Consider the following 21,044-nt stretch of genomic DNA (forward strand, 5'->3'; position numbering starts at 1 on the left):
GCACGGTGTGCCGTACTGTTGTACTGTTTACACACCCCTATTCATCTATTCGTGAAAGCCCGCATGTGTGGATTTTCCCCATCTCTCTCTCTCTCTCTCTTTATATATATATTTATACTTACATATCGTAAATACCATGAATTTTTAATACATTTTTTAGTAATATTATATTTGCATTGGGAGTGTGGTGGCATATGCTGCTGGCTTTGGCGATTTTGCACAGACAGGTTCAACTCTCAGCCAGTGCGCAAGTACCTCGGCTCTGCCTCTCCTCAGTCGAGATGCAAAACTGGTGGGTTGCAAATAAAACAAAACAAAATAAAGAAAAAGGACCCAAAAAAATGGCGTCAAGCAAATTATGCAAGGCAGTTGTTGTCCGCAACCTCTGATGAGATAAGCCGAAGGTCACCACAGCAACAATGTTGACAAATTTGCAGGATTTTTTTGATTGTACTGTACATTTGCAAGTTCTTCGTCCAGCCGGGTGTGGCAAGGCAGCTCATTTTACGGGGGTGGCAAATTTGCTTGATTGACAGACCAAATGATTGCACGGAAGCCCGCCTTCCGGCAGGTGAACCCTTGGCGTTCTATGTGATTGGAGCACGGTTGGGAGGTACAGAAAAGGTGGAGCTCAGCCGGCACCTCCCTCACTGCCAGAGGCCCATAAAAACGCATCAGGAACAGACAGCAAGTACTTGGAGGGACTTGACTCACCTCTTAGTGGTCTCCTCTGCTCTGCCACACCTCTCTCTCTCTCTCTCTCTGCTCCCTCTTTTCTCTGTGACTCCTTTTCTTCAAGATGAGCATGTCCACGCGTAGCACTAAAGTTGTGAGGACCAGCTATGGGACTGGTGGAGGAGGCAGTAGCAGCTATGGAGGGGACTTCGGCGTTTACGGTGGTCTTGCTACCAAAGGTGGTGCCAAAGGTGGATATAGCTCAAAATCTGCATATAGTTTTCGGTCAGTCCCAATAGCATCATCAAGTTCCACCATTCTTAGGTCAAGTATGCGTGGCAGTGGTGGTGGTGGTGGTGGAGGTTATGCCATTGGTGTAGGAAGCGGTGGAGGTTATGGAATGGCTGGTGCAGGTTATGGAATGGGCGGTGGTGGCGGTAATATGTTGGGGTCTGGTTTAGGTTTCGGTTATGGTGGTGGATCTATGGTGGTCCACCCTATTACAAACGTCCAAGTCAACCAAAGCCTGCTGACCCCAGTGGACATTAAGATTGACCCCACCATCCAGGTGGTCCGCACACAAGAGAAAGACCAGATCAAGGGTTTGAACAACCGCTTTGCCAACTTCATTGAGAAGGTATGTGACCCTTTGACTGAGCTTCAATTGGAGACAAATATAACTTAAGATTTGTGTGTTTGAGCAAAACTGACGAATCATTTTGTGTTCCTCTGAAGTGCTGCCTATTTAAATAATGGCCAAAATGTGGGTACCGCATACAGTACGTATGACGTTTAAACCTGTAATTTATTGCATACTCTTTATTTCAAACTGCTTTCATGTCATGTAAATTCTACAAAGAAGGCCATTTCCCATTTCATGTATCTATGACCATAGCTGGCCCTCGCCATCTGCCTCTGCAATGAGAAGCAGAAACACTATAGTGGTCGTATCCTGTGTCCGCTGCTTTCTAAACTCAAGGGAGATCAGGTTATCAGTGAGTGGACTGTAGTCTCTCAGAGTGAAGCAGCACGCCTGGTCTATAACTACTAGAATTTATCTAAAAGTCAAGGCTCAAGCTCATGCATGCTGGACTGGTTGGATTTGCATAATGTAAATAAGAATGCACTCATCTGCAGCAAATGGCGACAGTATCATTTCAGGATTCACTATCTGATTCAACATCAATGGTAGAAAATACCCCGGACCGATCGCTTTTCAGAGAAAATGTAACGTGCACACTGCGGTGCTTGAGATTTATCAGGAATTCTCAGGGATGAGCATTTGCTCAAGGTTCAGCATTGCAGACGGTCTTGGGGGAGGGACTAAATGAGGTGTGGGAGCCAAAAGGGAGAGATGGGTTTCCACCTCCTCCAGGCACTTTGGCTTTCATTTCTCCGGGGCAGAAAGTTCCAACATGTTTGTTCAGATCATCGCATGCTTTCAAATGAGCTCAGTACATTTCTACGACATTTTACTTCAAACTGGGTGGCGTGTGTGAAGAAGCCACGAGCAGAATTTAAAATTCCAGTGACGAAAATATGATGACATAAAAGGCCCTATTTGGAGTGGTGGTGAGGAGCCCTTCAAGGAATCACCACAGACATCAGTCATCTCCATATTGCGTGCCATCAAGAAATGCCATCCCCTTACCCGACTAAGAGTAGATTTGAACTTGCTTTTAGGTGCGCTTCCTGGAGCAGCAGAACAAAATGCTGGAGACCAAATGGAATCTTCTCCAAGAGCAGACCACCACCCGCTCCAACATCGACGCCATGTTTGAGGCCTACATCGCCAACCTGCGCAGACAGCTGGATGGGCTTGGCAATGAGAAGATCAAACTGGAGGCAGAACTGAGGAACATGCAGAACCTGGTGGAGGACTTCAAGAACAAGTGTGTCTCAGTTATCCGTGTCTTTACATGATTTGATCGCCGCATCTCGTATTCAACAGCTTGTCGATCGATGCTTCTACTGTTTCAGATACGAGGATGAAATCAACAAGCGTGCCGCAGTAGAGAACGAATTTGTCCTCCTTAAGAAGGTGGATGAAACCTTAAAATAAATCCGCCATTGAAAAAAAGTTATGTTAAAAACTAGTCACTTAAGGATCTCTTTGTCTCCATCACTGGTTCTTCTTGATACAGGATGTCGATGGTGCCTACATGAATAAGCTTGATCTTGAGGCAAAGGTTGACGCTCTTCGGGATGAGATTGACTTCCTCAGAGCTGTCTACGACACAGTACGTAAAACCAACTCGCTTCAGTGGTCATAATGAGACCAGGAAACAAGGAGACCATTTCCATTTTGGAGAGATTCTGTCCTGGTTTCAGCTTTGACTGAATAACAACTGAACTTCACCAACATAACCGTCCAATCTATTTTGTGTGTATCAGGAGCTGCGTGAACTCCAGAGCCAGATCAAGGACACTTCAGTTATCGTGGAGATGGACAACAGCCGTAACCTGGACATGGATTCCATCGTAGCAGAAGTGAAGGCTCAGTACGAGGACATTGCCAACCAAAGCCGCCTCAGCACAGAGGAGTGGTATCAGCAGAAGGTGAACACAATGTCAAATGAAGACAATGAGCAATGATGGGAGAATCCTCCCTCCCAGCTGACGGCTATTCTACATTATTAAACGTGGCTTGAAATTGGAAAAGTCGGTAGTGTATGCCAACATGTTCCATTCACAAATACGAAAACAGAAAATTAAAAGTTGTGGTTGACAATGTTCCACCCCCGTCCTGTCGGTGGCTATAAGGAACATTTTACCAAGTGGTTGACTGCCAAACAAATACAGGAAATCCTCCCTCCGTATTTCATCTTTTAGTCCATGCCCCAGCCGCCCGTTTGAGACAAGTTCTGCTAAAACATTCAGATCATAACCTTCTGTCAAAAAAAACAACATGTCAACGGTTGTGGGATTTCCACTCTTGTCCTTCCAGTGGAGGGACATGGAAGCCTCTGCTGGCCAGCACGGAGATGACATTCGTAGCACCAAGAACGAGATCGCAGAACTCAACCGCATGATTGCTCGCCTGCAGAATGAGATCGACGCAGTCAAGGGACAGGTAAATCATTCAATTTGACTTGACTTCTGCATACGGTCCGTTTTGTATGTTTCCAACCCTTCCTGAACGCACGGTGACAAACTTTCCACTCGCAGCGTGCCAACCTAGAGACTCAGATCGCTGAGGCCGAGGAGCGCGGTGAGCTGGCTGTCAAGGATGCCAGGGTCCAAATGAAGGACTTGGAGGATGCCCTGCAAAGAGCCAAGCAGGACATGGCCCGCCAGATCCGCGAGTACCAGGAACTCATGAATCTCAAACTGACTCTTGACATTGAGATCGCCACCTACAGGAAGCTGCTGGAGGGCGAGGAGGAAAGGTACTTGGCCCGGCAGCTTTTCCCCCTGTACTGTAATCCGTTCTTGGTGTGCAGCATCGGATTTCATTCCTGAACTTCTTTGCAGGCTGTGCAATTCAGATGCAACCATTCACATACAGTCATCTAGCGGTGGAGCTGGTACGTATGGACATTCGGCTCTTTCCTTTTCGAAAATCACGGTGAAGCCAGATTTTTACAACATGAGCCTTCATAAATAAAAGCAACATGCTGGCGGTCATATTTTTTGAACACGGTAAATGCCCCGCCGTATCCAGTAGTTTCAGGTATTTCCTGGGGCAGATTTATGTTTCATTTATTCATACGCAGTATTGATCACAATACTACATGAAAGGGTGTTAGGAAAATGAGTTGTATTTCCATCATAAGATTCTTTTGTGATTCATAACCTGATGTTGGAAGATCAGTTGCGATTTTAAAAGAAATGATTAATATAGTTTTCCTTGTGTGCAGTGCCACATTATTTCTGACTCATGTGTCCCTTTGCTATCACCAGGTGCTGGTTCAGGAGGCGGAATGGGAATGGGAATGGGAATGGGAATGGGAATGGGTGGAGTCATCGGTATGGGTATGGGTATGGGCGGCGGTGGAGGCGTTGGCTACGGCAGCATGACCCGCATGAGCAGCGGCGGCGGCGGAATCGGCGGCGGAATTGGCGGCAGCAGTGGCAGCAGCACCATGTCGGTCACAAGAACCAGCCTCAGCTCTCGCCGTTGATTGCGGTCCAACTGAGTCCATTTTGTCTCTTACTGTCCTCATAAAAAAAGGGGGGCGGGGGGGGGGGGCGTCCATATCTTCCGCATATCAACACATTTATTGTCATCCATACTCCCGTACTTCTTTGGTTTGAGCAGCGTACACACTCAGAGAGTCAGAGGTTCCATCAAAATACAAGCAGAGGCAGAGTCCATAATCAAAGCACCAATAAAAAGCAGAGCATACATATGAGTCAGTCCTTTCTTGCGCTCGTGGCTGTCGTTTACTTGCTAGACATGCTGTCCTGTAGACAAGCACACACTTGTAGTTGCATGACGGAGAATCCCTGCGATGTAACAAATCAGTGCACGCTAACATGTCAGGCACAGGAGGAGGTCCAGTCATCTCATATTTCCAACAAAGAAATCGATGACATGCTCATCTTTTCTGCAATCCTTCATCTATGAGCATGCATGCATGAAGCGACCACACACCATACAACGCTGTCACGTGATTTCTGGCATCTAATCTGCCGGCGAGAGTAAACTGGCAGACACATGAGCATCACTTCCTCTTGAGTCTGAAGGGAAAAATTTTGAGTCTGATTGGGACAACCAAGTTGTTCTCCACTAAGCCTGGAATAAAGCTGAGTTCGTCTAATTTACAATGTTCCTTGTGTAATTTTAGATAACATTCGCTGAATTCAGTGTTCCATGTTACAGGAGGATGTTTTCATAGAATTGCAGTATTTTGAAATTTAAAAACATAGACTAGCTGCAAATTGAAAACGTGCCAATTTAAAGTGTGGCATTCAATAAAATATAATCCCCAAATACCCTGTAAATATGACCAGACCCAAAGCATAGCAGTGTATGGACGCTTGAATTTCCAGATAGATAACTAAAACGGGGCGGCCCAGTGGTCCAGTGGTTAGCGCATCGACCTTACTGGTTAGGACTGCACGACTGTCCGTGTTTTATGTTATGTGTTGTGTTTATTATTTTACTTTATGTTAAGCGCTTTGTTACAGCTGCCGCTGTTGTGAAAGCGCTATATAAATCAGCATGTATTGTACAGTGCAGGGGCCATGGGTCCGATCCCCGTTCTGGATACAGTACTCTGGTTTCCTCCCACATTCCAAAAACATACATGACAGCCTGATTGGACACTCTAAAACACACGCTCTCATTCCACCTGGACGGGCAAGTGTTTATGTTTCCCCCTCAACACAATCCCCCCTCCCTTATGTTTTTGTTTTTCCTCTCATCAATGATTGATCTAATGCTGCGCTCTAGTGGTTCAAAATAAAACTCCATCTGACGACCTCGACTTCCCATGTGCCCCATCTGGGTTTGCGCTACGAAAAATATCCTTCATCAAATGGCCTTAGAATCAAATTTCTCACAGTACAAATCGTAACCTCGGTGACCATGTCAAGGATAAGCAGGACAGAAAATACAGTGAAAAAGCCGATAACTAAATGACCAATAATTAATGCATAGATACTCACATGACAACTGCATAAATCATGGCCTTTTCAGATATACGGATAAACTCTGCATTATAATGTCTTGACATGACAGTTTATATGCTGGTGGTATACTCAAGGCATTGTCTTTGATCAAAACAGGAAAAAAAGACTAATTACATCATTTGGTCCCAGTTCAGTAAGGATTAGAACACTGGATAGCTGAGTTTCATTCAACGTTAAAAGATACATTTCTAAATACTGACAAGTCTCTTTTTTTTAACAGCAAAAGCAATATCATGCTCTTCTTTGACAAATGCCACAGCGCTAGACCAACACATAAAAAAAATACATTCCAAAGTTACATTGCAAAGTATCGCATGAACTGACAAGAGAATCATTGCCTTATAATATATAATGCATATTAAGGTATGGCAGAATACATCATTTGCAAATGAGATGCACTACAACTTCCAAGTGAAAGGAGAATTTTTTTTTAGAGGGTGTCAATTCCTCCAACCTTCTCGTGGCTTATTGTGTCTAGAATGTGCTTACATCTCGAGAATAACATTCACATGTGCATAGTTAGTTCCAAATCATTTACGTTTAGCTTTTATCTGATGACAAGAATGTTTAAGGGGCGATTCAATATTAAATGCAAATCTGCTACCGCTGCATCTCCCTAAATGGCTGTGTGACTGGGGTCATCTGGGTCAAAAGTCATGATCTCCATATGGATGAGACCTGGGAGGATGAAGAGAAAACCATAAACAAATCAGATATGTCTCAGTACTGAACAAGTCTCAGGTAGCGTTAAAAAAAAAAAAAAGTCAGACCTACTCTTCCACTCCCCAATGGCGAGCTCTAGACTCTCAAAGGAGTCGTCATAAGGCTGCGAGTCGGGCTCGCTCTCCGGGTCATGGTATTCTGCCAAGAAGGGGTGCGAAAGTCCCTGTGTGGCTGTCAGCCTTGTGTCCGGATCCAGCATCAACATGGCCTCCAATAGCAACACAGCTGCAGGCACCAAGATGCAAGAAGAGCTATTTAAGATGTCAAAATTGGTGATGTATACATGACACAGTAAACTGAGTGTCCCAATACATAGCAAGACATGTAATACCACCGAATAGCTGAAACAGTTAAGCTAAATGTTGAATTTTCCAAAACACTGGCTGCATTTTCCCCTCATAAAACACTCAGTCAAAAAGTATGTCCGCATGAAAACACAGGTTACCAAACTATAAGGCACTTTGAGCCTTTGAAAATACCGGTAATTTCCAGGGACTACTAGCACTGAAATGCAGGAAATAAAAAAATAATAATAATCATTAGATCAGACTAAGGGCGGCTTGGTGTTCAGTGGTTAGCGCGTCGACCTCACAGTGCAGAGGTAACGGGTTCAATTCCAGCTCCGGCCTTCCTGTGTCGAGTTTGCATGTTCTCCCTTTGCTTGCGTGGGTTTTCTCTGGGTACTCCGGTTTCCTCCCACATTCCAAAACCATGCATGGCAGGTTAATGGAACACTCTAAATTGTCTCTCGTGTGAGTGTGAGCACGGATGGTTGTTCGTCTCTGTGTGCCCTGCGATTGGATGGCAACCGGTTCAGGGTGTCCCCCGCCTACTGCCCAAAGACGGCTGGGATAGACTCTACCATTCTTCCCGACCCTTGTGTGGATAAAGCGGATCAGAAAATGGATGGCTAGATCGGACTGATAGGTCACACTTGTATATAAAGTTAACAGAATAAAACCCCATCCATCCATCCATCCGTCACTTGTCCTCATTAGGGTCACTGATAAACTAGAGCCTATCCTAGTGGATTTGGTGGAAAAGTCAGAGTACACACACGTCATGCCAATTAATACGGATGAATAACCTGAGCTTTTCCTATCCACGCACATTTTGGGGGGAAAAAACGTCACTTGGCTTATGTTTTTCAAAAAGCTGCTTTCCACTGCCCTTTGGTGCAAAAAGTCAAAATGTACAGGTATAAAAATAATTTTTATGTCTCCCCATCTGCCCATAGTCTGGAGTCAGAGAAGATCAACCCACCTTTTTCCTCCATGGATGGAAACACGTCTTTGAAGTTTTTCTTCTTTTGCGCCGGGAGACCTTGAACATATGACTGTGCCTGGAAAACAAGTGCTCGCATTCCATTTTTTCAAGTTGTCCACTAACATGTGCCAAATATGAACTCTGGAAAGCACATCATAGATAAAACTCACATCTTTACTCTGCATCTTCTGCACCAAGGCATGGTCAGGAGTTCCAGTCAGGCGGAGGATCTTTTTCAGTTGATCAATACCTGAGCAAGCTGGTTAAAGAACTTTCAACGTGCTGCAAGTATAATTAACGTATACAGATAGGGACACAGCAGCAGACTACAATTCAAATGTATTTTTAAGCAACTGCCCCCATTTTCATGACATGACTGTATTGGATATTAACCGTTTCATGCACCAATAATGATAACCTGTAACCTGATAACATGATTGCATGTCCACTGTAGCGGCCGCCGTTTCTGAAAGGGTTCAATCGAAGGCAAGTGTTGGTAATAGCTGCGCCACCATGATTAGTCTTTTGTAACGGAGCCAGCAGGTTTGAGGATACTGTCATGTCCAGGAAAGAGAACCTGGCCGGTGATCATCTCGGCCAGGATACAGGCAGCTGACCACACATCCACTGTGACGAGTGGAGGCAAATATTATTCTGGGCTGAAATTGAAAGTGACCCATTTGAGAAATATTTGTCTCCAAAGCCGACCTGTCTGACTGTAGTGCATCCAGTTGAATATGACCTCTGGAGCTCGGTACCAGCGGGTCACCACATAACCAGTCATTTCGGTCTCTGTGTGCCTCGCAAGGCCAAAGTCCAATATCTGGTAAGATAAAACTAAAAATTTATCATGAAAGGCGAACCCCCCCCCCCAACAAACCACACGCACACAAAAAAAATTGTGAATCCGTTTTTTTTCCCCCCGTTTATGCAAGTTTACCTTTAGTTCACAGTTCTCATTCACAGCCAGGTTACCAGGTTTTAGGTCCTAAAAACAGAACCACTATTTAAAAAAAAATAGCAAAGCACACAACCAATGTTTTTTTCCGCCCATACTAACCCGGTGGATGATGCCAGCAGAATGAATGTACTGAAAAGAGGAAAACACAAGTGGGAGAAAAATGTCTTAAAAAATGATTATGTAATTTCTTGACATCCATTTTAAGCCAAGTACGCGCTGTGTGTCAAATGTCCATCTTTGACAAACGTATACTTTCATACCTACGTGAAAACCATTCGCAATTTAAGATGAGACAAAAAAATCATTCCCATTTTAACGTTTGGAAAAGAAGTAGCCTTTTTTGGGTTAAATTTGGTTAAATTCAAGAAATACTGTGGCTAAAGAAATATTATTGCTAAAAATGTTCATTTTCAGCCACTTTTGAACACAAATCTACAGAGCCCCTAAGGTGACATGTAAGAAAAAAAACTGCATTTTTTCCCCCCCTTCCATGTCACTTTATGACACCCCTGCTTTAGGGGCTCTGTACAAAACAAAGGGTTTTTTTGGGGGTCACTAGTGATAAGATAAGATAAGATAAGATAACCTTTATTAGTCTCGCAATGGAGAAATTCCCGATTCACAGCAGCAAAGTTATGAAAGGAAGAAGTCGAACAACAAAATATAGGAGCTGCTGGAAAGGCAGCCACTCTCGCGGCGCCATTTTGAAGTCAAAATAACAAAAATAACACAACACAACACATAGGACACAAACATAAGGCAGCTTTTCACTTTCACAGCTGCCGCATGCCCTTACACAAACAACATTGTTGTTTTTCTTTATATTGCCAATCTAAATGTTTTATCACACATGCATTCCATGCTGATATATTTTTCAGTCTTTCTGATCAGACAGAAAGATGATCGAAAGAGCTCGGTGAACCCCCCCCAAAATATTGTGCCAATGCCAGAGGTTAACAGAATAAAACCCCATCCATCCATCCAGAGTGCCAATGCCTACACAAAATCACACACTTACCTTAAGTCCTCTGAGAAGCTGGTAGAACAGGTACGTGATAATGCGAACAGTTAATCTCCGCTTCTTCATGATGTGTCCCAGATCCTGCGCTACAAATGGCATCACCATATAACTAGATGTCGGTCAAAGGAAAAGAAAAAAAAACTGTGGTGAAAATAACTATCATTGACAAGCAACAGAACCATAGGCAGCCAAAACAAACATGCATGCACTTGCTCCAAACACTCATGCTTGAACCTTCCATGCATACATCCGCGCACACACTCGCCAAGCATCTTGACAAGCTGCAACAACAAACAGAAAAATGTGGTTGCTCGCTCACGCACAAGGTTTGGAATTTCTCCACCGAGGAATCAGGTGTGAATACGTCGAGGAGGCATATGACCTTTGGCGCCAACATGGGGAAAGAGGGACATTCTGCTTAGATATAGCATCTTCTTACACACATCCTTAAAACAATACCTCCACAACAAAACCATCTTAATGTGCTTTTTACCTTTCAATTCTTATTCAAATAATCTCTTCATTCATTTTCTCCGCCTGCTTACCTGTTCCCAGATATGGGAATCTGATGTCCGGTAAATGGCACACTCCAGTAATCCCTCGTTTATCGCGGTTAATGGGGACCAAAACCACCGGCGATAAACGAAAATCCGCGAAGTAGCGACCAATAAACATATACAGGTAAAAAATATAAAAAAAACATTTTAAAAAATTAAGTCCTCAAAAAGTCTGCAAACGGTCCGCGAGAAGCTGCAAAACAACAGCGAGTCTCATAGAGCAACATATATAGTTCTGTAATCCTTGTATATGAATTTTTTAAAACATTTATTTATTTTAATTTTTTTAATTTTTATTTTTTTATGTTTGAAAAAATCCGTGATGCACTGAAGCCGCAATAAACGAACCGCGAAATAGCGAGGGATCACTGTACGTTCACACCCACGTTGGCACTGTTCCAAAGAGGAAACAGAACTTAGACTGTTTGTGGCCAAATCTGGCGAGCGTACCATTACATCATCGCTATCTGAACAGTGCATATTGAATGAGATATAAGAAACCACAAAAGATGATGAAGGTTGCTCATGGTGTAGTGGTACACTCGTCTGACTTGTGTGCTGGCACCGTAGCATCGGTTCCCACTCACTGAGAGTGGAGAATGTGGGTGTGAATGCCCATTCATCTCGAGTAGCAGTAGTAGCAGCATAGCGTGAAAGGTGTGTTTGAAATCAGCAATGCGGTGACCATGACCACATTAGTTTCCTTTTTATCAGTGGGGCAGTGGGGTCAGCTGCCCCACAAAGTAGACAAAGAAGATGGATGTGTACAATGAGCTCAAAATCTAGAAAAAAAACCCCTGAAAGGGCATTTTTAATGTGAAAATGGCAGAAAAATGTCAAAATCTTCTTCTGTCTGTGGGGCTGGCCAAGGCGATGGCCAGAGAGTCAAAAGGAGTGGCCAGGGCCACCAAGTAGCCCGTCCCTGTCGACTCACGCAGATGAATGAAATATAATGACATTCACCACACATATCTACGGAGCACAAAATTCCACTGCCTGCGTCTGGCTCAAATCCACCAAAATGGACTCACACTTCCTGTGCCACAACTTAGACCTGGTTTCATGTGGTCTTAAGTGCAGTCTACTTTCTGCAACCAAACCATCAGGTGCGCTGGGGGCATATAATAGAAAACATCCTCAGTCTGCACGAGCGCCTGGCAAGAGGGGAGCGCCGTCTGCCAAATTCCCAAAGACGGTAAACTAGATTTGCCCCAGCGGGAAAATGAAGATGCGCCAGCTTTTAGGCACAGCGCACATGCGCCTGTCTACAAAAATAGGACTCCATGTATTGTTTTTCTATGTTTGGGTACTCAGAGAACACGCAGAGTTCTTTTAGTACATCCCTTCAGATATTTGCTCAATGAAAAATGAGGTTATGCTCAAAGCAAGTTTTTGTTTTTTTGTTTGAAAACAATGACATTCAGGGAGAATTATGGATCAATCGCTTCTCGTTTTTAGCCTCCTTCCCGGATTAGACGCAAAACTGTACACAGGAACGCCTGTCGTCTTGGACCATGCGGGTTCTAACAACAAACAGCCCTCCCAGCTTTGCCCACAGCGCAGATGAGATTAAAGGCTTTTGTTGAATGGTCAACAAAGTTTGCTTGTCCTCAAAATTGACTTGGCTTGGATGAGACAGATGAGGAAAACTGCAGTTTTTGTTATGGATGCATGAAAACCTCAATCTCATTATCCAGCCTTGAGGGCTCTACTTGCAATCAAGAATACACGGTTAACGAAATGTCTGAACTAAAACCCCCCCCAAAAACAACATACATTTTCATGCTCAATGTGGCGAAGCAGTCTGAGTTCCCGGTAAGCTCTTTTGGTGTGGATGAGAGACTGGAAAGGACGATACAGCTTCTTAATGGCCACCTTCTCCTTGGTCCTCTGGTCTATAGCAGAGCTAGCACAAACACATTACAGACAGGACATTGAAGACTCTCACAACCACTTCATTGATGAGAACTGTCATTGGCAAGCGATTTAGACAGGATGTCGTTGAGTGCTGATTCAGACATCCACCCATTCAAAACGCTGATTGGGGTCACAGGTCAGCTGGATCCTGTTCCAGATGACTTTGGCCGAGAGGCTGGGCACATGCAGGACTAGTCACCAGCTAATCGCAGGGCACATATTGACAAACAAGCATACTGACTCGCATTCATAATGATGGATAATTTTTCACTGATATTTTCACTAAAAGGTCATCTTCAGAACCGTGAGGCTCATGTGTTAACCACTTGACTGCTGAGCATGCATAAACATATTTAGAGAAAAATACTGTGTGAAGTTTGCAGGTTCTCCCTGGCTGGCGTGGGGTTTCTCTGAGTACTCCCGTTTCCTCCTACATTCCAAAACGTGCATGGCAGGTTAATGGAACAGTCTAAAATTTTGAGTGTTTCATTAACAACGATTCACAACCACACTAGGGACAATTTAGAGTCAAAATTGTGGTTGGTGTGAGTGGTTGTTTGTCTATGTGTGCCCTGTGATTGGCTGGCAACCGGTTCAGGGTGTCGCCCGCTGACTGCCCGAAGACGGCTGGGATAGGCTCCGGCATGTCCCGCGACCCTTGTGAGGATAAACGGAGCAGAAAATGGATGGACGGATGGATGGATGTGCTATCTCTGTCTGCTAAGTGCCTCTCTACCGGTGGAAGAGATTCTTACATATCAGTGGACCTGCACTGACTTGCTGACTTGCCCGAGGTGCACAATAGTGCTTCTGCTTGCAGAAGACAGATAGCTGCGGGTGTCACAGTCCAATGACTGGAACGCATACGCAGACCCTGCAGGGACAATACTCTTAAAGAGGCTGACTTAAAGAGGCTTTTATGATGACTGTTGTCCATTTATCAACAGGATGAGCAATTGATGGGCATGCTTGATGACGGATATCACGTTGAATATACTTGAATGATAACGAGAACATCCCTGTCATATACTGTATCATTTAAGGTTAATTCTACATTCTTTAAACTAGCAACATTGGATTTTTTTATCAAGTGCTACCTAACATTCATCAGCAGGATATGTATCAACATTGAGCACAGAATACGATGTCAAAGTACATGTAGGTACTACTGAAATATGGATAATGTGCTCTCAAGTTTCACGGTTTCACTCACCAAACTGTGCCGTAGGCACCAGATCCAACTGCCCGCAGAGCGGTGTATCTTTGCGGGACCTCCCACGTCGTCTTCTGGATCTCCACTCTCTGGAAGCCCGGTCGAACCGGAGAGTCGCTCGGTGGAGAGTCCATGACTCAAACGTCCACTTCAACGAGTCAGATGTGTACACAGTGTGTGAGTGTAAACAGACAGGTGAGAGAGTAGTAAAGGTTGGAGGGGGCGAAGCCACGCCTCTGCGTGTGTGTAGGCGTGTGTGTAGGCAGGTGTGTGTGTGTGTGTGTGTGTGTGTGTGTGTGTGTGTGTGTGTGTGTGTGTGTGTGTGTGTGTGTGTGTGTGTGTGCGCGCAAAGGTGGGCATCGTCAGTCCGGTGAATCCGTCAGTGAGCTGCCGTCAGTATTTCAGGTCTGCCCAGTCCGCCTTCTGAGTTCTCAGTAACAACCAATCATTGTCCAGAACGGACTTAACGATACTTTGTCACACGCAGCCACATACATTAAAAATGAAAAAAAAATGTTGTCTTCCTTTGAGTCCCACATACCCCATTGACGTGTTTGTCAGAGATGTTCGCTCGGACAGTTGAACAAACAGACTCAGGAAGAGATTGTCTTTGCTGCCAGCAGGAGGCGCCATTTTCTATGAAGCCACTCCGGGTGCGCTTCTCAACTGACACCTGACCTCTGCAGCCTCTGCCGGCTTTTTATTGATCGTGTATGCAAATTACAAGTGATATATCAGGAAAACACTCCCTTCTTCATTTACATGTCATGCCTCTCAGCCCAGCCCACCGATACGCCCCTCAGTGGGCACCTGGAGGCCAAAACATCTCTTGGTACAAACAATGGATACCTTGTTACTTCAATGGGTAGATTTCGCATGAATTGAGATACTGTAGCAAACTCAAGGACATCTTATCGTGCTGCCCACCCGAAGTTGAACCTTCGTCTGCACTATCAAGTTGGCCCTTTTTTCGGGGTTCTCTAAAGCTGTATGATCACACGCGTTCGAGGTCAAATAAGCATACAACAAAATGAAACTTTTCAATATGATAACTTTGAATTTGTCAATACTCTATCACATGTCTCATACTGTTTTTATGTATATTGTTTTAATTTAAAATTTTCTTTATTTGGCTGTGCGTCGGCCGGCTTGTGCGACGCCAGTGTGCAACCTGGAAATTATGTTGTCGACGCTGATTGGCTGTCAGGAACAGTGATAGACTGACGGTCCACCCGTCAGACTAACAAAATGCCCATGTCTGTGCATAAATAAATCCACCCACACTGATTATTATTGCGAAAGAAATTCAACTTGACTTCCTGAGTGAAATTCGATAATTTCCTACAGTGGTTTGGAAATCACTGACATTGATCCCACAAAGGCACAGGTCCAAAACCTCATTGCTCACACAAAACCAACTGAACCGTGCATATGAGCAAGCACCAGTCAATGAAGGCAATAGAAAAATCAGAAGACACCTTGAACAAATTCAAGACTCAGTGTTGGGGGCGTGGCTATGCGCCTTGATCATTTGAGAAAGAGGAAAAATGGAGGGATTATAATTTTTTTGTTTGTTTTAACAAGAAGAATGTGATTGTGATAAGCATAAGTAATGGCTTTACTTTAACTAAATGAATTATAGCAAATGTAAATGCATTGCGGTTGTTTACTGAACCTCTGGAAACCAAGACACCTCTCAGGGGGAAAGGGAACAATGAATGTCAAGTAATAGCTGTATTGTTGTCTGTGAGGAAACACGAAAAGAACACTAACACTCTTACAATGAAATCCATTCCCTAAACCACTGATCTTGTTTCTGGTCGCGGGGTAATGGAGCCTCTATCCCTTCTGTCCTCTGGATGCCATTCAGTCACAGGTGATATATAGAGATAGACTCACATTTACCTGTATATCATCACAGAATGGGAATTGAACTCATGTTACCTGCACCGCTACACCACCAGTGACCACTCTAGGGTGCACGTGAAGAGGGGCCTACATCTAAAAAGTGTATCTTGTTTTCTAAAGATCTATCTAAGTGTCAGATTCACTCATTCACAGTCCACAGATAGAACACTATCATTTCATGACTGAAGCGCCTCTTTTAGTGTGCTCTTTTTCAGTTGCCTCTGGGTTAATGTGTCTGCCCAAGGGTCCATAAAGCTAGTAAAAAATCTTATTTACAACGGTGCACAGTATAGTGAACATGTATTATATTGCTTGCATAAAAATTTATCATAAACTTGCTGTTATGCACGAGTGAAGATGTGCAGGATCATAAAATAAAAATTCAAGTCATAGATGGACATCCTGAGGTGGAGCATGTCTCAGCTGACTTTGGGAGAGAGGTGAGGTACACTCTAGACGGTTCGTAGGTCATACTGTATATAGAAAACCACCCAAACTCTCATTCACGTCTCGTTCAGTTTAGATGCTTCATTGAACCTAAAATTCATGTCTTTGGAATGTTGGAAGAAGTCAAACGACCTGGATAAAACAAAACAAAACAAAACAAAACAATGAAAGAGTATTTCATTTTCACTCAACGAAAATTAAAATTTCTGGCCGGCACAGAGAGACCACAAGCAATCTTAGTGACAATACTGTGACGGACAACTATGGATTTTCAGTGTCAAGGAAAAAAACAAAAAAAAAAAACAATCAACTAGTAGTTCATTTTCACGAAACAAAATATAACATTTTTGGCCAGCAGAGAGAGCCCATAAGCAATCTTGAAAATGACAGTACTGTATACAAGAAGCTCTTCTTTTTTCAAAACTGTTTAGAATCCTTAGAAAGTGGGAATTTCCTGGCCGGGGGATAATGGCTTCCATTTTATACTAATTCCTTGAATAAGCAAAAGCTTTTTACTTTAACGATTTATTAGTCACCAAACAATACTATGTGTACTAATGTCATACCTGCAACTCATACGGTTTAGCCATAATTCATACGGATTTTGTGGTGAATCTTACGTATATGGCCGTATCGCACAAATCATACGGATTCTGAAAATTTCTGTCCCCAAAAAACAGGTAGTTCCGTTTGCTTTTGCCCAGAATGGTGCTAGTCTACTCAAATGCTTTTATTTCCAAAGTAAATATGAATGGATGCTGTAACTTCGAGCCGATGGGTCAGCATTTGGAGTTGGTGAAAAAAGTAACGCAGGAATACAACTCTGAACACAGTAATGCCACTAAGTAGAATGATGCTTAGACATTAACCAGACATATGTATTATGGAGATCGACAATAAATATTGAAAATTTCGTGGGGTTTTTTCTGCCGTTATTTTGACATCTAAAATGCTTTGGTATGTTATAAGGATTTTTTGCTCTTTATAATGATTTTTTTGGTAGTTTATACAGGTTGGCGCTCCGAAAAGTTGACAGGTATGTAATGTTGACCATGTTATGATGGGGGAAAACAATCAGTTTCCGGTACTTTTTTAAAAAATTGATTTTGTGTTTTGTATTTTTCATTTTTAAATGACCTAAGAAGCCGATGATGAGGATAACGTTGTCATACAGACAAAAGTCAAAACATAAACAGATCCGGTTGACCGTTTTAAAATATAAGACTTTGGTGGTGGGCACTGCCTGTTGACCAGTTGATTGGTTTTTTTTTTTTAAACTAAACACCAAACAGCACAACATATTATCCATGATTCCAACCTGTAATGTGTAATAGTGTGTAATGGAAAATTCAAAGGTAGTATACATTTAGGATAAATGGAAATACTGTATCTTAAAAATATAGCTAGGTTACGTTTTAAATCCCAGGGAAAAATACAAATATTCACGGTAAATATAAGGCGACATTCACAATTGTAAATATATAATAAAACAAAATATAATTCAAAGCTTTGACAACAAGTCACCTGCCTCGTACTGAAGTCAATCGAGGGAACCATTAATCAGTGACAACACAATATACAGTAGAATATAATACCCAGTACAATACAATATAATATATAATGTCATTTTAATGTAGGACATGCTTTCTCCTGACAATATTGTTTGTTTATTTATTGAACATATAAAACACTATGCAACAACAAATTGACAAAAGTGAAGGCAAGCAAAAATTGTAAAAAGGATAAGAAAAAACCCCCAGTCATCATCACAATTCTATGTTCAAAGGAGTAGGAAGAAGTAAGAAACTTATCTAGTCCTAGTAGGGGCAGGACTGTCCTACCCCTTGGTATAAGAACAAGTGGTACATAGAAGATTAACACTGTGGTGTAGATAATTTTAATCCTAATATGATGAAACGAAGTTGTTCTTCAGTCAGATTCAACATATTCAAGAAACACATTAAAACGAAAAACTCATTTGTCAAGTCACTTGTCTGTCTCTGGTATTGGAATATGTGTTTGCGTTTGATACGGTGTAATATTTTATTAATGCGGCGTCACATTGCAATAACACCGTTTCGGCCAAAAATACGCGGCCTCTGTCTTCGTTAGTTTTATTTTGGTAGCAAGATATGTAGTTTCCTGTCCCGTCCCATCATACTACGTCTGCCTTCATGCAGCTTCATTCACCTCGCTGAGGCTGGACAGTAGACGCTCAGATCATTGCAACCTGCTTGACGAAAATACTTAGCTTTGGTTTCTGATTAAACCCACGCAATCTTACACACTTTTCGGACACTGGAGTTGTTTCCCCACATTTTAGCCAGTGACCCGTCGTACTATCTCAAAATAGTAATAATAATAACCAGAATACAAATAATAAAACCGTTTGAGGCGCAAGAGAGAGGCGCAACGTGCGTTGAGGTGGATCTACTTTGCTGGTTGTGTCTCGAAGTGAGAAGTGAGCCGTCTCAACATCCTGGAAAACCACCTTGGCCCAAATTATAGGTAAGTTCACCGAAGGAGTTCTTAAAGAAAGCAGTAACTTGTAGAAACGGTATTTACCAATTTCCAAACTCTTGAAATCGAGACTGCATTGTTTGTGTGTTTGGGTAGTTCTATCCCGTCATCTGCAACACCTGTTTGACATGTAATTTTTATTGATTTATTTATTTTTGAGTATGCGTTTTCCCACCGGCCCCTCAAAACAAATGTCATTGTTATTGCATCTTTCGCAGTCTCGTTTGCTTGGCCATCTTGTGCTCACACATCTCTGGATGGACTCCCTCTTTTGTCAGCTGACAAAGGAATGCAGCAGGCGCGTGCACCAAACGCCAAATGCCTTCTGCCTTGTTCACCTGCTAACAGTGTCCGCAGCACATGTGCACAACTGCTCCGCCGACGCCTCAGTTGCACACCCAGAAATCACATTTGACTTGCTAGTTGTTAGAGTACAGCACGTGAAGTTTGAGTCTTTTCACCTTTGCAGTTTGGAAAGTATGCCCCTTGGATGAATCATGTGACCACTTGTTTAATTTAGCCTCTTCCGTCAGAGGTGTGAATCACAGTCAGAGGCAAAGGCCACTGATGTAAATTCCAATCAATATACCGTACCATATAGGAAAACCAACTCCATCACTGTCCATGCAGTTGAGGACAGAAAACTTGTAGAAACGCTCTTCTCAGTAAACAACACATTTTTATTATCCATTCGTCAGTTTGATGCTCATTGTATTTATTTGGGTAGCAGGTGAGCTGGTGCCTGTTCCAGCTGAATTCGGACACTGTGGACTGTTCGCCAGCCAATCCCAGGACATACAGACAAACAACCATTCATAATCACATTAACACCTACGGCCACGGACAATTTATAGCAGGGGTGCCAAGCTTTTATTTTTTAAACTTGTAGCGTGCCAAGGTTTGGTTTTAGGGTCACGGTTAAGTCCACATTGTGTCGAGCAATTCAGGGGGTGGGGGGGATGCAAAAAACAACGTGCTGTAACTTTTTTTTTAATCTATGGACGTGCCTCAAATTTAAAATTTAACACCTTTAAATCTTTTTTTTTTAATTGAACAATTTATAGTTGAATTATTTATGGGAAATGAATGACATCCCCAAATGCACCAATATCAGTTTGAATACTCTGAATGACAAAGTATCTTTTTTGGCTCCTTTTGAAATGCCTGGGAGAGGCTGTTCAAATAATGATGGACATTTCACTTGTTAGTAAAAAAAATATAAAGAAAAAAAAACAACAACATATGGCCATGCTGTCAACTTGACAGATGCTGATCTGCTCTTTTTGTTTACAAACTCTGCATGTGACTAGAGAGCAAGGCAATTACACGTCTTGACCCTCACCTCATATGTTCTGTGTGAGAACTCCAATAATTGCCCCAACCTATGACATAATAGACTCTGCATTTGGCTATTACCACATTGCTGGCTAATTTTGAACAGAACACAAGGAACACTTGTACCAAGCTTACGCGGGCCGCTGTCAGAATATAAATGACATGGTTGGTCGAATCTCTCCTGTGAGCCTTGAGTTTGATGACTATGATTTTTCACTTTGTCAAAAATGCACGGTTTTGAAATGTGGAACAGTGGGACGAAGTTGTTGAAATCTCTCACAAGCACAGACCGAATCTGCAAACTCCACAGAGACACGGAACCTCTCGTGAGGCAGACCACAGCACCTAAGCATACTTTTAACGAAGGAATTGACGTTCTCTTTGACAACGGATCGTACAAAAGCATTTCAACAAAGCTCAAGATGCTACTGAAGTATTGCCTTCAAATTTGACGTTGTACTCCGAACAATTCAATGGTGAAATGGTAAATGTAATCACCAAACCGTATTCAGCAAAATGAGACATTTTACGCTCATATCAAAATATTTTGTGCCTTACCAAAGTTTGTCAGCCCGTGGTTTATTCTTTCAAACTAGTATGAGAGGCAAAACAAAATGGCAACATGTTTAAACGTATTTTCAGCCATAGTAAGACAGTCTTGACAGTACACGCAGGAGAAGAACATTCACATAACACCCACCATCACCCACTAATCGTCGGTGTATTGAAGCGAGAGTGAGCGAGATAATGAGATGTATAACCAAAGCAATGTTTTGACCCACCACTCCTTCCCAACTTGGTAGTTAATTGAAACTGTGTCTCTGATGGGATGCTGTTGTCCCAGCTGTCTGGAAGTGGCTGCAG

General features: G+C 42.8%; 2 protein-coding genes across 2 annotated transcripts; one reads left to right on the plus strand and one right to left on the minus strand.

Moving 5' to 3' along the window:
* The first annotated feature begins 675 nt into the window (after nt 1-675).
* Nucleotides 676-5,438, plus strand: LOC147210342 (keratin, type II cytoskeletal cochleal-like). The gene is made up of 9 exons (XM_086108879.1): nt 676-1,312; nt 2,359-2,567; nt 2,656-2,716; nt 2,820-2,915; nt 3,070-3,234; nt 3,623-3,748; nt 3,844-4,064; nt 4,150-4,202; nt 4,579-5,438. The coding sequence occupies exons 1-9, from the start codon at nt 800-802 to the stop codon at nt 4,797-4,799; spliced, it is 1,665 nt and encodes a 554-aa protein (XP_085965005.1). The 5' UTR covers nt 676-799; the 3' UTR covers nt 4,800-5,438.
* Nucleotides 5,439-6,322: 884 nt separating this feature from the next.
* Nucleotides 6,323-14,194, minus strand: LOC147210343 (mitogen-activated protein kinase 14A). The gene is made up of 12 exons (XM_086108891.1): nt 13,971-14,194; nt 12,617-12,746; nt 10,607-10,665; nt 10,281-10,392; nt 9,362-9,391; nt 9,242-9,289; nt 9,010-9,124; nt 8,857-8,928; nt 8,472-8,551; nt 8,299-8,377; nt 7,087-7,260; nt 6,323-6,990 (listed from the first exon to the last, which is right to left on the minus strand). The coding sequence occupies exons 1-12, from the start codon at nt 14,102-14,104 to the stop codon at nt 6,929-6,931; spliced, it is 1,095 nt and encodes a 364-aa protein (XP_085965017.1). The 5' UTR covers nt 14,105-14,194; the 3' UTR covers nt 6,323-6,928.
* Nucleotides 14,195-21,044: the final 6,850 nt, after the last annotated feature.

This window comes from Hippocampus guttulatus, chromosome 1 (assembly GCF_054856545.1).
Source record: "Hippocampus guttulatus isolate MCC_2025c chromosome 1, RoL_Hgut_1.0, whole genome shotgun sequence".
NCBI lineage: Eukaryota > Metazoa > Chordata > Actinopteri > Syngnathiformes > Syngnathidae > Hippocampus > Hippocampus guttulatus.